General features: G+C 35.7%; 1 protein-coding gene across 2 annotated transcripts in view; it reads left to right on the forward strand.

Annotated features, from left to right (window-relative positions):
- The window catches only part of HCFC2 (host cell factor C2), a 39,372-nt gene extending 32,305 nt beyond the window's left edge, over window positions 1-7,067 (forward strand). Inside the window, exons 15-16 of one of the 2 annotated variants that reach the window (XR_004275589.1) lie at window positions 2,539-2,724; window positions 3,566-3,667. Coding sequence is in view for 1 of the 2 variants with exons in the window: in XM_032299626.1 (XP_032155517.1) it covers window positions 2,539-2,724; window positions 3,566-3,880 (501 nt within the window). In the remaining variant the exon portion in view is untranslated. Of the gene's footprint in view, window positions 1-2,538; window positions 2,725-3,565 lie in introns of both variants that reach the window. The other variant, XM_032299626.1, reaches the window with a different exon arrangement.
- Window positions 7,068-17,698: the final 10,631 nt, after the last annotated feature.

A 17,698-nucleotide genomic window follows, 5' to 3' on the forward strand; every position in this document is an offset into this window, starting at 1 on the left:
GCTTCTGGGGAGGCCTCAGGAAATTTCCAATCATGGCAGAAGGTGAAGGAAAGTAGGCATTTCTTACATGGCTGGAACAGGAGCAGTGGGTTAGGGTGGAGAGGTGCCACACACTTTTAAACCAGATCTTATGAGAACTCACTATATAATACTAAGGGGGGATGGTGCTAAACCATTCATGAGATCTCTGCCCCTACAATCCAGTCACCTCCCGCCAGGTCCTACCACCAACACTAGGGATTACAATTCTACGTGAGATTTGGTGGGAACACAGATCAAATCATATCACCAAGTTACGTTGTATTCTTTGTTAAGGCCCTTTGTGTAGACTACATCGCAAGGATGTCATTTAAAAAATCTTAGAACCAGGTGTGGTGGAGCATGCCTGCAGTCCCAGCTACTCAGGAGGCTAAGTCAGGAGGATTGCTTGAGCTCAGGAGTTTGAAGCTACAGTGTAATAAGATTGCACCTGTGAATAGCCACTGTGTTCCAGCCTTTCAACATAACAATACCTATCTCTCAATTAAAAAAAAAAAAAAAAAAAAAAAACTTTCACAGTCACTGAGCTGGAGGGTGGGTTGTTTGTTTGAGATAGGGTCTTGCTCTGTCACCCAGGCTGGAGTGCAGTGGTGTGATCAGAGCTCACTGCAGCCTCAACCTCCTGGGCTTAAGGGATCCTCACACCTCTGCTTCCCGAGTAGCTAGGACTACAGGGACAAGCCACCCTGACCAGCTAATTTTTGTAGAGACTGGGTTTTGCCATGTTGCCCAGGTTGGTCTGGAACTCCTGGGCTCAAGTGATCCTTCTGCCTAAGCTTCCCAGAGTGCTGGGATTACAGCTATGAGCCACTATACCCAGCCAATGAGCTGGGTTTTGAGTCATAAATAATCTAGTCTGACTAGCACAGATAAGAGTTTTTTGAAATATCTCTTAATTTTGTTAACCAGTATGTCTAGAGAATGGAACTGTTTTTTTCCTATTGAAAAAAAAAATTTATTCATGATTTTACAATTTTAAAAAATCTAAAAGCCCTGATATGCTATTAAATACAATCTAATATTCCCTTAATTCAGAAACCCCGTAAAAAGATATTTTATATATATACGTATATGTAAATTAGACATTTAACCTTCTAAGAATTATTAAATAGATAACAGGTCCAAAGCACATTGAAGTTTTTTGTGTGTGTGAAGGCCAGGTGCAGTGACTCATGCTGGTAATCCCAGTACTTTGGAAGGCCAAGGTGGGAGGAGCTTGAGCCCAGGAGTTCAAGACCAGCCTGGGCAACATGGCTAGATCCTGTCTTACAAAAAATAATCAGAGGCATGGTATGTGCCTCTGCTCCCAACTACTTGGGAGGCTGAGGTGGGAGGCTCACTTGAGCCAGGAGGTCAAGGCTATAGTGAGCCATGTTCAGGCCATTGCACTCCAGCCTGGATGACAGAGTGAGATGCCATCCCCTCAAAAACAAAATTATGAAATGGAGAATTTCTAAGAGAGAATTGCCAAGGAAATAGATGTTCATTTTGAATCTCCTGAAGATATGCACAAATGGGGATTATAACATATATATATGTTTCGCTACTATTACTCCTTGTATCCATCCCTCTTTTTCATATAGAATTTTTCTAATTCTTGACAAAAATAGAAATTCTAGTTAATAATTAGTATTATGGCCACTGAAATTTCTCACTGTAGTTGGATTTCATATATAAAGACATGTCTGTGTCTAAGGGCCTAGTAGCTATCTGATTTTTCCTAAAAGAAAAAAAATCGCCTAAAATTTAGAGCAGGTAAACTTAGTTTTGAATCAGTTACTAGTCCCAGTATTCAGTAGTGTGATCTTGGAAAGTCAACTTGTTTAATCTCTCCTTGACTTAGTTTCCTTATCTGTAAAATAGAGATGACATAGCTCCCTTAAAGTAGGGTAACGCATTGGCACTCTAACTGGGAGAGTTAGGGAGAATATGTAAAAATTGAAAGTTGTGAATGCTATTATCTTCCTACCTAGAGTATATAATCTAATGATTTTTTAAAACACTCTGTACTACTTGCTAGTCACTCCTTTTCTGTCAATCTTGCCTGCCTGTTTCTAAAGGATATTGTTCCTGGCCAGACTATTATTTGACAGCATATCTTCTGAGATTGCTTGCTGCTTCAAGATAAATTTACATGATGATGGGATAATTGTTACTTTGTTTATACTGGTTGTCAGCTTTTTTCTACTTTCACATTATTCACGCGCAGAATGCTCTTACATTTCTCTGTATAATCAGTGATTCTCAAGTGGAAAGAGTGCTCCCTCTGGATAAGGATCACAGATTTATGGACTTAGTTGCTTCTCTGTTGGAGGGTTCATTCTATGTGAGAGAGAAGGAGATAAATGTGAACCAGACCTTAAAATACAATTTATTTATTTATTTATTTTGCAATTTATTCTTTGAAAGTTTTTTTGTTGAATAAAAATTGAATAATTTTAAAATGTTAACAATATTAGTTGTATCTTTTCTTTGACTTTTGTATATACTACATTTTAGGTAGGAAATGCAGATGTACCTGATTACAGCTTGCTTAAGAAACAAGATCTTGTTCCAGGCACAGGATACAGATTCAGGGTTGCTGCAATCAATGGTTGTGGGATAGGTCCTTTCAGCAAAATCAGTGAATTTAAAACTTGTATTCCTGGTTTTCCTGGAGCTCCTTCTGCAGTCAGAATTTCAAAGGTAAGACATCGGGTCAAGACTTGTTGGTGATTTTAAATTATTTGAAACTTAATATGTGAAGTAAACTGTCAGTTTAGAAATTCTTGTTCACATCTAATGAAATGAGAGATATCTAAAAGGATGGATTAAAAGTTTAAAAAGTAACTTTTGCTAATCCATCATTTTTTTAACTTTTAAGTTCAGGCGTACATGTGCAGGTTTGTTACAAAGGTAAATGAGTGTCATGGAAGTTTGTTGTGCACATTATTTCATCATCCAGGTATTTAGCCTAGTACCCATTAGTTATTTTTCCTGATCTTCTCCCTCCTCCTGCCCTCCACTCTCCGATAGGCCCCAGTGTATATTGTCCCCCTCTATGTATCCATGTGATTTCAAGCAAAATTACAGCATCCAAATCACAGAAAGGCAGAGAAATCTGGTATGCTTCTAAATTTGTTCTTGTTATTATGGAACAAAAACATTTGGCTGGAGAATTTTAATAGAACATTCAAAACTGGATTATGTTTTATCCTACTCCCTAGAGAAGAAAAGATCTGTATTTAGGAAAGAAAAATCCCTGTTTTGGGATATTACAGGCAGACATTTAAGCCTAGTTGTGTTTAATCTCTCTTAGACTCAGTTTCCTTATCTGTAAAATGCTTTTTTGAAAAGCAAGCATGAATTAAACATTGTAGATCCAAATGAGATAGATTTTAAAAAACCAACAATAAAGGATCTAATATCTAATGCAATTACTTTAGAAAAAATGAGCATTTTGTAGTCTAAAGATAGACTCAACATAATAAATGATAACAGAGGAAACTTAAGAATCTTTAACCTGTTTTTTCCCCCACTCGTCAAGAATGTTGAAGGTATCCACCTTTCCTGGGAACCTCCAACTTCACCTTCTGGAAATATTTTGGAATATTCGGCCTACTTGGCTATCCGCACATCACAGATACAAGATAATCCAAATCAACTTGTGTTCATGAGGATTTATTGTGGTCTTAAGACATCATGTATAGTAACTGCTGGGCAACTTGCAAATGCACATATTGATTATACATCCAGGCCTGCCATTGTGTTCAGGATATCAGCAAAGAATGAAAAGGGATATGGACCAGCTACACAAGTTCGGTGGCTTCAAGGTAACAATAAGAAAGCACCTTTAAATTGAATTTTTTTTTTTACTGAAACTATCTATTGTGATGATGATTATTTATTAGTAACTGGTTACGAAGATTTGTCATTTAAAAGAGTATTCTCTGACTGTATTTCCAGCAGTTATGAACTTTAGTTTGTAAATTGTTCGTAAAATGTATTTGCTGAATTCTAGATCCAAATAAAAGAAAAGAAGCAAAGACTTTCTGAAAATTAGTATATGAGTTTTTCCTTACAGATATAGCTCTTTTATAAAGAAAAACAGTGAAATTAAGATGAAATCTAGAAAGCTTTATTACCCCAATATCTTTTATAAAGGCTATGTAACCCAGTCATCCTAGAGTTATTGAGATGATTCTAGTAACTGGCTGTTGTATGCTATGCTGTCTTATATAGTAAATGTTCTCTATAATGTAAATGTCCCATCTTTGAGTACTCCCTCTATCTTCTATATGAGCAGTGTTCCTCTAACAACTATCTTCTTTTGGATAATATGTGTGATACTATAATAATTCCAGTAGTCGTTTGATTCCTTTCTTTGTTTACAGTTAGCACAGAGCTTAAGAAATTAAAAAAGAAGGAGGCAAGTTTGAGTTTTCTTGATTCCTACCACGCCAATATATTTGAATATATTTTTGGCCAAAGCACTTATCTGGCCGTCATTTTTCTCATAACAGATGAGGGAGTTAAAACAGTTTACCTTTAAGGTCACTTTCAGCACTAAAGTTTTGTGTTTTTAGTAGAAGTATATCCCTGAACATTTTCATCTGTCTTAATGGCTCTGATTTTACTTTTGCTAAAATTAAAATCTTCATAATTGAAAATTCAAAATTAAAGTATATATCCTCCCATTGCAGAAAGAAACAGGCACCTTAACAGGACACAAGTTTTAAAATAGTGTTTTAAACATTTGTAACATTTTTGTAAATGCTCTAAATGTTTTATTTTTGCATTGTTTTTACCTTGAAATTGTATAAACTTTTTTACTATGAAAATATAAGCATTAGACAGCTAACTCAGGTTCCATTACAACCTTAAAGTTACAGATAGGCATTATAAACACTCTGCTATAGGTAACTTGTTTTAAACCTTTAGGAATTTCATGGTTCCACTGCCTATTTAAATCTGGAATTAATATACAGAGCAATAATTGCAGAAAAGATATTTCAAACTAAGAGCTTCAGTAACTGCAGGGGAACAGTTCTATCTTTTTTTAATGCCATATAACCTTATGCCAGTTTAGGTTGACTGAGTAGCTATGTCCTCAAATTTCATGTATAATACCCCCCTAGCAAAGATGGATTTAATTGTGCAGAATTGATATATATGTGTGTTCCAGTTACTAATTTAAAGTGTATAGAATATTTTAATATATAATTTTTGTAAAGAACTGGGATTTTTATACTACAGTATTTGTAATTAATGTGTCTCATTAATTAAGTTTCTCTTGAAGAAAATATGCAAATTGTTAGACACATGATGAGTGGTTTCCAAACTCTAAAGATAAAATAAATGCACTACTATGGTGTTGTTAGAATACCTTTTTGTGGCTGTATGAATCTTTACTCTTTAAATGTGTAATTTACAATGTTTACAAGGAGCTTCTCTGGTTTGTTATCCCAGCAACACCCTTGGTGAGAGCTTCATTCTGCATTTTTTTAATTCATATGCTTTGCTTTTGGCATATGCTTGCTTTTTGCACTAGTAGAATTTTAACTTACCTCATTATTATGTTTGTAATCATTTGTCTAGCTTCTGTAATGTTTCTGATATTGGCTAAACAAATACTTAACCAAAGTTAAAATACATGATAAGCAATTTTGCACATATTAAATATTAGGGTTTGTCGTGTATATGTGTATACTTAATTATAAAAAGAATAAGAATGGAAAGTTATACTAAAAGTGTATGTTTCAAGCCCAATTATTTTAAAGATCTGTTGCTTTAATAGGAAAAGTTTGGCTTTTAACCCCTTCTTCTCTGCATTAATTAACAACATGCATCTTGAAGCACTTCTTCTAATGACAAGGAATAAGTTGATTTTAAGCAAAGGATAGAATATTTTTTTGAGTATGCACATTTATACCTATTTAGTATTTGATTCAGTTTACTTTGCTTAAAAGCCTCCACTGTTCTGAACCAGGAGGTGATTCTGAGCCTGTGGTTCTAACAATGACTTACTTTTAGAGGGAAGAGAAGTCTTTCTATAGCGAGGGATTTGTTAAAATTATAAATGTTTTTGCCTTGAGAATTAGCCCTGATTCTTTTTTTTTGGCATTTGTACCTTAAGCACCAGTCATACTCATCTCTGTGATAAGGGATTGGTGACTGAAAAATGCCATTAAGAAATATCTGTGGCTTTGACAAAATTGATAGTTAAGAGATCTTAGAGCTGTGTGTGTCAATGAATAGACTGAATTGGAGTAAACAGTAAGAGAAGTACATTTAGCTTCTTATGATTTGCACATTTTCTAAGTGAAGATCCCTTTGTGTAGCAGTAGGCTAAATCATGCAGATATTTTTCATAGGATTTGCACTGAGTTAAATTACTTTTTTTATTCTTCCAAGTTGGATAAGCAATTCAGATGTAACAAGCCTTTGTGCCAGCCCTCTTCCGTGTTCTGCAACTCTGGCTCTCATAAGTAGTAAAAATATTTTTGATGCTGCATGCTCTCAGAATTATGTTTTCTAAAATATCATATTGGCTTCATTTTAGTTTAATAAACTTCTTCGTCAACTTAATTAGACATAGGGTATATATAAACTCAATTTTATCTGCATTTTTTAATTGAAATAATCTGATTGCATGTATGAAGGACCCCTGCCTCATTACTCAATTACATAAATACAGTTATCTATAGGAAGGTGAAACTGTTGATCTATTATGTCAAAGACTTGTAGACTAGCAAAGATTCATTCTGATTAGAAATAAGGTCTACTATAGTTAAAGATATTTTTATTTAAAAAAAATTACAGCCCTTGTAACATAAAAATCATTTGTAACATTGGATTTGAAGAGATTATTAGTATTTAAAATTGTAGTCATTTGATCATAAATGAAGTAGATTCCAAAATAGGCTTGGTCTTTGACCCTTTAAGGTGTAACTGACTGACTGTTGTATTTTCCAAGACTGATTTTAGGCAGTTTTATGTATTGTGTACCAATGATATGTAAAATAAAGCACCTTTTCTACTATAAACAATTACAGGTGTTATTTATTTTGAAGGATATGAAAGAAAAGTTAGTGACGGCAGAGTAAATCTGTAGAAATGTTGATTTTATATTTAAAATAACATTTAGTATTTAAACATATAGTAACATGTTTAATAAACATGTTTAATAATGAACACATTTAATAATTATTAAACACATATTTAAAAGGCTGCCTGTATTGTTTGAAATAATATAGGCAGCCTTTAAATTAAGAATGGATCGTATTTAAAAACTTGTTGTTAAGTGTTTAAGATGGCAGTTGGGAGTCATTTTCTCATAGAAATGTAAATCCTATGTAACCCTTGTCATACCTGAACTAATATGCTTGAAAGTAAAAAGGCAAATGGCTCCAAGAAGTACTGTAAACTTGTCATCACCTTTTTTGTTGTCTTTTGTTTACTCTAAAATATTTTTCTTTATTCTTTTCATTCCTTTAAATTCACAGCAGCCAGACTTCTGACCTGCTACTCCATTGAAATGGCTCTCTAGCAAAGTTCAGGGATAATCTCCCATTTCCCAAATCCAGGGAACTCTTTCATCATATTTAATCTTGCCATTTGAAACTTTTGTCCACTCTCTTGGCACTTCCTCATTTTTATAGTGTCTATGATACCATGCTCTCTGTCTGTCTTTACACACCTCCTCTTGTCTGTGGTCCCCTTCTTTACTCCACCTGGCCCCATTCATTATTTGCCTAGATTGAAGCCAAATTGCCAACCTGAAGAAGTCTTTCCTGACATACTCCACCACCAGGTAGATTTAACCACTTATTTTTGTTCTCCTACTGTCCTTTGTTACATCTTCTGTCATAGCAGTCTAAAATCTTAGTGCCCGTATTTGGTAGCATTTCCCTCTCCCTCTGCTAGATAGTAGGTCTTTGAGGCAGAGATTGGGTCTTTATACCCCTTCCATGTTAGCTGGCTAGTTAACTGGTACATAAATATTTTAACAAGTGGGTAAAGAAAATTGTTACCTTCACATTTCTTCATATTCCCACTCCTCACTTCTAAATCGGGGTCAAAATGGGAAGGAGACTTTGAAAAGGAAAGAGATTTTTGCAGATTTGCTAAGTATCTGAAGGAAATGTAAACTCTTTAGCTTTGTCTTACCCTGTCCTGCTATTAGGTTGAGAGAAGTTCTGGGATAAGAGGTTTAGTATTGAAGGTGTTTGATTTGAAAAGGCTCTTCTACCAGATCAGGCTTTGTTTTAAAAAAAGGAATGAAAAGAAAGTTTGTAGCCTTTAATGAGGTTATGGGCATCGCTGGATTTTGAGGTTATTAGCCTTTGATTGAGGTTATAGGCATTGCTGGATTTATCATTGGATGATCAAAATGACCTAAAACTGTCAAAAATTAATCTCTGTCTGACACTAGAAATTACCTACCTATAGAAGTTCAGGGAATTGCTGAAGGACGTGGATACCAGGATTGGAACTGCATTGGATTCTGTTACATATCAGGTCAGGTCACTGTTACCACCTCTAAGTTTGTAGGACAAAAGATTCTTACACTCAGGAAAATGAGATGACATTGGCAAACCTCCCTTCTAAGTTTTGTAGTGATAGTTGTTAGTCCCTAGATTATTTCTGTAACTTTAGAAAAAAACTTAGATTATTCCTAGAAAAACACAAACTACAAACTCTGGGGGAAAATCAATAAATTCTATAAACCAAATGAAGGGCTCACATCCGGAATCCCAGCACTTTGGGAGGCTGAGGCGGGTGGATCACCTGAGGTCAGGAGTTCAAGACCAGCCTGGCCAACATGGCAAAACCCCATCTCTACTAAAAATACAAAAATTAGCTGGTCGTGGTCGTGGGCGCCTGCAATCCCAGCTACTCAGGAGGCTGAGGCAGGAGAATCACTTGAATCTGCGAGGCGGAGGTTGCAGTGAGCCAAGTTCACGCCATTGCACTCCAGCTTCGGCAAAGAGCGAAACTCCATCTCAAAAAAAAGCAAAAAAAGGATATAAAATTTGAGAACACCAGCCTCCTGTTCAAAATAGATTTCTACATCTCATTAGTATCAATTTGCTTCTCTCCTGTTTTCTGCAGAGCTAATTATCAAGAAAATGTCCACTCGTGGACCTGTTAATCTCAGCAAAGGGCATCTGCAACTGAGCTTGAGGTTCTTTTGTTTTATATATTTGGTATTTTGGATACATTGGATTGAGCAAAGGCCTGCTACTTAATCATCAAATTCACAATCTTAGGCCGGGCGCGGTGGCTCAAGCCTGTAATCCCAGCACTTTGGGAGGCCGAGGCGGGTGGATCACGAGGTCAAGAGATGGAGACCATCCTGGTCAACATGGTGAAACCCCGTCTCTACTAAAAATACAAAAAATTAGCTGGGCATGGTGGCGCGTGCCTGTAATCCCAGCTACTCAGGAAGCTGAGGCAGGAGAATTGCCTGAACCCAGGAGGCGGAGGTTGCGGTGAGCCGAGATTGCGCCATTGCACTCCAGCCTGGGTAACATGAGTGAAACTCCGTCTCAAAAAAAAAAAAAAAAAAAAAAAAAATTCACAATCTTGCTACCACTACTGCCAACACCGCACATTCAAAAAGTCTTGAGAATGCAGGGTTACAAAGCCTTTGGTCTTAGAGAGAATGCTGGGAAGTCACAGGGATGAGGTTGTGAAGGTTACAGAAGTATTCTTTGTTTACTGATTTTGCTTGTTCAAAAAATATTTGAAGAGTGCCTGGAGATGTCAAGGTGTTTACATATAAAAGAGAAGAAAGTATGAATTGGTGGCATATCAGATATGGAAGATGTCACAGGAAAGGAAACGTGCCCCCATCTCCACACCATTCTACCCACTTCCCCTTCATGATCTTCTTACCACTCAGATATAAGAAGCTAAAAGATCCATCATTCCTGAGCATGAGAATTGAGGAAGGCATACCTTTCGGTATGAGCACATACAGGTTAAAGATGAAAGGTAGCAGCCGGTGTTTGTTTTTGAACATGGAATAACCCTGTCCACTAGTAAATTATAGTCCAACAAATGTCCAGCTCCAACCAAAAAGATTATCCATTCTTCCTACTGAGAAGATAGAGTAGAAGATCTCTGAGAATCTAAAAGGAGTTACCTCCTCTTCTCTTTTCATATTGGGGTAGGGGCAAAAAGCTACAGCCATGATGTTTATCGTCTGCTATAACAAAACATAGCATGAGTGGGCAGAGATATGAAAATAAAACGGCTTAATTCAAAATCATCCTGCCAGTTGTGGTTTAGCACCCCCTGGTGGCATTGTCCAGTCCAGCTTACATGTGGGTAAGATTCTAGGTCTTGTAGCTGCCTAGGATTTTAAAAATAGCTACAGCAATACCTGGAACTTTCTGAGCTGGCACCCCTGTGTTAGACCCATTTTGAGAGATTGGACCTGGAGAATATACTTTCTATTTCCCTGCAACTTCCTAACCCAAGATAGTAACTTTAACCTGCCCTGTTTAGATACAGGGGATGCATTGATTATTTCAAGATCCATTTAATTTTTGAAGATTTTAAAATTGTATATCAAAATTTCTGGCTAGTTTTCTGAAATCAGGAGAAATTGCATCTTAACTGTTTCTTAAGTCTACAAAATGGCATTGACATTGATAACCTTGGTAAAAACATGATTGCAAAATTCTTATAACATTTGTGTGACCAGCGAGGCACCTGTTATTGAGCAATGTGGAAAAAAACGTGCAATGGTCAGTTGCTGCCATGCACTTTCTGTATTTTTTGAATACTAAATATATAAATGCATTATTAGGAGAATGTGTGAAAGGAAATTTGTGCTTTTGAAAGTCAACAGAATTCAGTAAAGAGGTGGTGTCTTTGTCAATTTATTTGGAATTTGTATCACCTATCATTTCATTATCTGCTTTATACAAATAATTATACCCAGAGAACAAAGTAACCAATTAACCAGAGTCATGCCAGTGACTCCAAGCAGACTTGGAAGAACAGTGCTATAATATTGCACTCTCATTGGATCTTGACCCTGTGGGAATCTAGTTAACTTCTGTGAAGAATAGTCCATACTCATTTCCTTTTCATATTATATTTCTCCCCCCATTATTATGATTAGCTGATTTGCATAGCACAGTAGTGGCTGAAATATCCAATGTTCTCTCTTTGTTGATGAAATTACATATTTCATAACCTTATCTTTTTTCTTTTAAAATGTCTGTTGTGAAATAGTACACACAAAAGTATGTTGTGTATGTATGGTTTTAAAAAACATGATCACACATGTACTCAACCTTCAGCTTAAGAACTAGAACATTCTCAGCTGCCTAGAATCCCCCATTTGTTCTCCCTCCATAGATTATATAAGGTAAACATTCTTCTGGATTTTTTGTTAATAATTTCCCATGTTTTGATTTGTGACTCTCCCATATATGTATGTATTCCTGATAATATGTTGTTTAGATTTCTTGTTTTTGAACTTTTATGTAAATGGAATCATGCTGTATGTATTCTTCTATGACCTCTTTTTTCTGACATTGTTTTTGAAATTCCCATCCATGTTTATGCATGTAACTGTATTTCATGTTTTCACAGCTGTATGGTATTTGATTGTATGACTGTTTCACAATTTATCCATTCTTCTATTTATGGAGATTTGGATTGTTTTCTGCATTTTGCTATTACAAACAATGCTGCTATGAACATCTGCCCAATTACAATGTAGGCTATGTGTGGGCAGGAGTTTTGCCTCTTTGTACTCTGCCATATTCCCAGTGTCTAGAAATGCCTGGCACCAGGTAGATGCTCAATAAATATTTGAGGAATGAATGACTTTCTTGTACTGTCTCCTGGTGCACTTTTTCAGCAGTTGTCCTAGGACAGTTGTTGTCCAAGTGTGGTTCAGGGACCCCTGGGGGTCCCTGAGACCTTTTTTTTGGGGGGAGGGGTCTGTGAGGACAAAACTATTTTCATAATAATACTAAGGCATTTTTTGTTCATTTCATTCTCATTTTTTTAGTTTATTTTCCAGATGTATGATGACATCATCACTGTAGCAGCTAATCAAATATACTTGTATATTTCTGTTTTAAAAATGTCTGGATTTTAATTTCTAATATGGTAAATATTGATAGATATAACCCATGTGAACAACAGCTCTTTGAGGCCCTCAATAGTTTTTAAGGATATGAAGAGGTTCTGAGACCAACACTTTGAGAACTGCTGCTGTAAGGAGTGGGTTTTACTTGGCAATTGTTTTCTAAAGCATTTGTAGCAACTTACGCTCCCACTGGCAGTGGTTGAGAGTTCCCATGGCTTCACATCTTGGCAAACACTTGGTCTTGACTATCTTTGTATTTGCCAACTGGATGGCTATTATGTGTTTTTTTACTGTGGATTTAATTTGCATTTCCCTGATTACTAATGAAATTGAGTGTTTCTTCATATATGGGTCCTTCACGATTCCTCTTCTGTGAAATACTCGTGTCTTTTGCCCATTTTTCTATTTGTGTCTTTTGTCCATTTTTCTATTAGGTTGCCTTTTTTTCATTGATTCGTATGATTTATCTATTCTGGAAACCAATCCTTTGTCAGTTAAATGTATTGCACGTATCTTCTCTCAGTTTGTGTAGTCTTTTGTAACGGTAAAGAATCTGTTGATCTTGGAGAAAACTGACATCTTTTCAGTAATGAGTCTTTCCAGCCAAAACCCTTGTGTATCTTTCCATTTATTAGGTCTTCTTTAATGTCTCAATAAACTTTAAAAATTTTTTCCATAAAGGCCTTTACATCTTAGATTAGATTTCAACATAGTGGTTTTATAGTTTTTAATGCTGTGGTAAACTGAATTTTAATCTTTATTTAATTTGTTTTTAATCTTAAAATTTTTCTCATTATTTTTATTGACTTTAATTTCATTCAAAGTACACATCAACAAAATTTCTATATAATCAGCAACAACCAGAATTGAAAAAAGTATAATTTTAAAAATTCAGTTTAATAAAGTGGTAACTGAATTTTACTGGATACTGAATTTTTAAAATTATACTTTCCATTCTGATTGTTGATTTTTAAAATTCAGTTTAATTAAATTCAATTTACCTGTTACCAGATGAAAACAGGTGAACTAAATTTTTTAAATTATACTTTCCATTGTGATTATTGCTGATTATATAGAAATATTGTTGATATGGATTGATTTTAGATCCAACAACTATGCCAAACTTGTATTAGTTATAACAATGTATCTAGATGTCCTTTGAGTTTTTTAAATTAACATTTGCAAATAATGGCAGTTTTCTTCCTGATGCTTATAACTTTTTTAAAATTTCTTATATTTCTGTACTAGCTAGGACCTATAGGACAATGTTGAAGAGAACTGAGAGTGAACATCTTTGTCTTAACCCTGATTTAAATATATTTTTTTAAATTTCACTGTTTGGTGGTTTTTTTTGTTGTTGTTGTTGTTTTTTTTTGTTTTTGTTTTTGTTTTTTTTTTTTTTTTTCTGTAAATGGCCTTTATTGGTTTAAGGAAGCTTTTTGTTTTTTGGTTTGGTTTTTGTTTCTGTTACCCAGGCTGCAGTGCATGGCATTGATCACAGCTTACTGCAGCCTTGACCTGCTGGGCTTAAGTGATCCTTCTGCCTCAGTATCCCAAGTAGCTGGGAGCACAGGCATATGCCACCATGCCCAGCTAATTTTTAAATTTTTTGTAAAGATGAGGTCTCATTATGTTGGTCAGGCTGTCTCTAGTTCCTGGGCTCAAGCAATCCTGCTTCAGCCTCCCAAAGTGCTAAGATTGCAGGCATGAGCCACCACACCTGGCCAAGGAAGTTATTTTCTATATCTAGTTTGTAAATAGTTGTATTATGAATGGATGTTGAATTTTATCCAAGGCTTTTTTCTGTCTCTCCTTTAATCTGTTAATTTATAAATTATGGTAACTGACTTTTTAATATTAAACCAACCTTTAATTCCTGTTATAAACCCAACTTGGTCATGGTGTGTGTGTTTTTAATACATTACATTACTGAACTCAATTTGCCAATACTTTGTTTAGTTTTGCTCCTATAGGCCAGGCGTGGTGACTCACACCTGTAATCCCAGCACTTTGGGAAGCCGAGGTGGGTAGATCACTTGAGGTCAGGAGTTTGAGACCAGCCTGATCAACATGGTGAAACTCTGTCTCTACTAAAAATACAAAATAGCCGGGTGTGATGGTATGGGCCTGTAGTCTCAGCTACTCAGGAGGATGAGGCACCAAAATCACTTGAACCTGGGAGGTGTAGAGTGCAGTGAGCCCAGATCACCCCACTGCACTCCAGCCTGGGCAACTGAGCAAGACTCTGTCTCAAAAATAAATAAAAACAAATCGTTTTGATCCTATATTCATAAGTAAAATCAGTCTATAATACTTTCATGTCCTATCATTGTCTGATTTTGGTATCAACATTAAACCAGCCTCATGAAATGGTGAGTTTTTCAATTTTCTGGAAGAGTTTAAGATCAGAACAGTCTTTAAAACTATTTGGTTATTAATGGAAGATTTTTATTCAATTTCTTTAAAGGTTATAAGAACATTAAGATTTTACATTATTCTTGTCAGTTTTATTATTTTTTCTAGGGATTTATCCATTTCATCTTAGCTTAAGATTTTTCCTGTATGAAACTGTCCATATTATTCTTGTATCATTTTAGTCTCCACAGCATCTGTTAGTTGACCCCGTTTCATTCCTGTTAGTTTATTTGTGCTTTCTGATTTTTCTTGATTAATCCTTCAGGGAGGTTTAAATGTTTGACACATTAGTTTCTTTAAAAGTCTATGTCCAAATGTCAGGAATAGGTTATAGTAGGTTCTCTGTATTTCATTTTTTTTTTTTTTTTTTTTTAAGACACAGGATCTCACTCTGTCACCCAGGCTGGAGTACAGTGGTACAGTCATAGCTCACTGCAGCCTTGAACTCCTGGACTCATGGTCTCTTGCCTCAGCCTCCTGAGTAGCCAGGACTACAGGCAGCACCACCACACCCAACTAATTTTTTTTTTCTTCTTTTTGGAGAGATGTCTATGTTGCCCGAGCTAGTTTCAAACTTCCGAGCTGAAGCAGTCATCCCACCTTGGCCTCCCAAAGTGTTGGGATTACAGTGTGAACCACTGTGCCTAGCCTTGATCTGTATTTCTAATATCATTTGCCAGAGAATATGATTTGCAAGATTTTGGTTTTCTGCAACTGAGACGTTTATGTCCTATCATGTTTCATGAATATTCCATGTGTATTGGTAAAGAATGTGTGTTACCTAATAGTTGAGTATTATGTTCTGTAAGTCCCAGATCAAACTTGTTAGTTGTGTTGGGTACAACTTTATTGATTTATCTTGTACCTGATTTGCTTACTGGAGTCTAAAGATTTCATTATAATGGATCTCTCAATTTCTCTTAAAGTTGTATTTGCTTTTTCATTGGCTTTATTACTAAATACATACTAATTTAAAATTGTTCTATTTTCCCTAGTAAATTGAGCCTTTTAAAATTGTTTAGTGGATCTACCTCTATGACTGCATGTTGCCTTCATCTTCTTTGTTGTACTTACTTTAACGATATTTTGGTTAGTCTTTGTCTTGTATATCTTAGATTTTTCCTTGGCCTTTTAGTTCATGTTTACAGGAGACACACCTGAAAGATAAAGCCAAAGAAAACCTGCCTTTTTAACTCCATAATCTAGTCCATTTATATTTACTATGATCACAAATATCATTGTATTTATTTCTAGGTTTTTGTCATAAATTATCTGTCACAGGTTTTTGTGTCTACTCCCGATTATTGCCTTATCTTTTTTTTTTTTTTTTTTTTTACATTTTCTTATTCTTTTTCCCCACTCTGTTGTTGAGTTTTAGTTTAAAATTATTATATATTTTTTCTTACAAGTTCTATTTGGGTTACAAATCTTCTTGTTTCTATGCAGTCTTTTGTTCCTTTTTCCATGCTTCTGTTTCTTTAAACATCATTAATTTTTTTCCTATGTTATTACCAATATTGAGTCTCTGTGGATGCTTCTGTTGTCTGTTGGATATTTTGTTTTTTACTCATGGTGCCACCTTCCCTTGAGTTTTGTTTTTTGTTTTTTTTTTTTTTGAGACAGGGTCTCACTCTGTTGCCCAGGCTGGGGTGCAGTGGTACAGTCTCTCAGCTTACTGCAACCTCTGCCTCCTAGGTTCAAGCAAGTCTCCTACCTCGGCCCCCTGAGCAGCTGGGATTACAGGCACATGCCACCATGCTCAGCTAATTTTTGTATTTTTAGTAGAGATGGGGTTTTGCCATGTTGGCCATGCAGTTTGTGGTATCTTAAACTTCTTTTCCTTGGCAAATAATTTGAAGCATTGACTGAAATGGAGAACTTTGAGAGAATTTCTTTGCTCTGCCAGACATCCAGAAGCAACCAACGTGAGACTACTTCTTTTAAATTATCACAACGTGAGACTACTTCTTTTAAATTATCAGCTGACATTTAAGCTGAGGAAGAGCCTGTGGTTGGGTATTTAAGGATAGGGGTAATTTATACCCCTTCATCCAGCATCAAAATTGAGGCAGGTAAGCCTGCTTGCTACCTATTTCTCTGGTGGCCCTAATAAGACTTCAAACTAGGTAAGCATTCAGCTTCATGTCCAGGCCCTCCTCTCCTGCTAGGTCAAGAACTCCAGACTCCAAGAGAGCTCTTGGGGCAAAAGCAGGCTTTAGTGCTAGCTCACCTCACAGGTTATTTTTACTTCTTTTTGGAGTTCTGCAAATTCCTTGCTTTCATGATACACTTAGAAAAATACATTATTCAATAATTTGCTGATAGTTCACATTATTTCTTTTATAAAGCATTGAGAGGGATTAACTGGGAGCCGTTAGGGTATCTAGGCTGTCTTATTCTTGGAAATGAAGTCTAGACTAACAGTTTGCCCTTTATGTGAGTACAATACGTGGTACTTTCTGCAGTCTATACAGAATTAAAAGATGCCTGGTTCCCTCTGTACAGTTCTGTAAGATAGCACTTTTACGGTGTAGAGACTGCTACTTGCAAGGTTGGAAATGTACAGAAAGAAACCATTTTTAAAAGACTCTTCCTCCAAACCAAGAAACCGCTCTGCCATTTCTTTAAATGTCCCAAACATTGTATTCTTTTATTAATGATTGATCTGAAAAAAGAATTTGGATTTGGTTTCTTGTAAAGCTAATATTGGGGATTATATATGCATGAATGAGGCTCCTTGGCATACCTCTTCTGGCTGAAAGGCACTTTCTGTTATGACTTGTCCTTGCCCAGTAACTTGTTTTCAACAACTGCCTAGTGTTCAAAGTTCAGAAATATCTTTCATTCACATGTACTCTGAAATTGAGCCCTGGAAAACAGTTGCAAAAGTATGACACAAACCTGTTACTGTTTGCTTTTAGAGGACAATCAAGGAAGACCTAAATCATACTTAAAGAGGCAAAATTTTATGCCATGGATCGGAATTTTATAATCTCAGTATATTTTTGTGGAAGAAAAAAGAATTACCTATTAACGTAATTTGGTTCCCTAAAACTACTACATGGCCTTTAAGATGGTACCCGCACATATTTTAATGACTTTATTCTTACCTCACACACTTGCTCAAATTAATTTTGGCAAAGGAGT

The sequence above is a fragment of the Sapajus apella genome, unplaced genomic scaffold (assembly GCF_009761245.1).
Source record: "Sapajus apella isolate SASKATOON/1434 unplaced genomic scaffold, GSC_monkey_1.0 scaffold2, whole genome shotgun sequence".
NCBI lineage: Eukaryota > Metazoa > Chordata > Mammalia > Primates > Cebidae > Sapajus > Sapajus apella.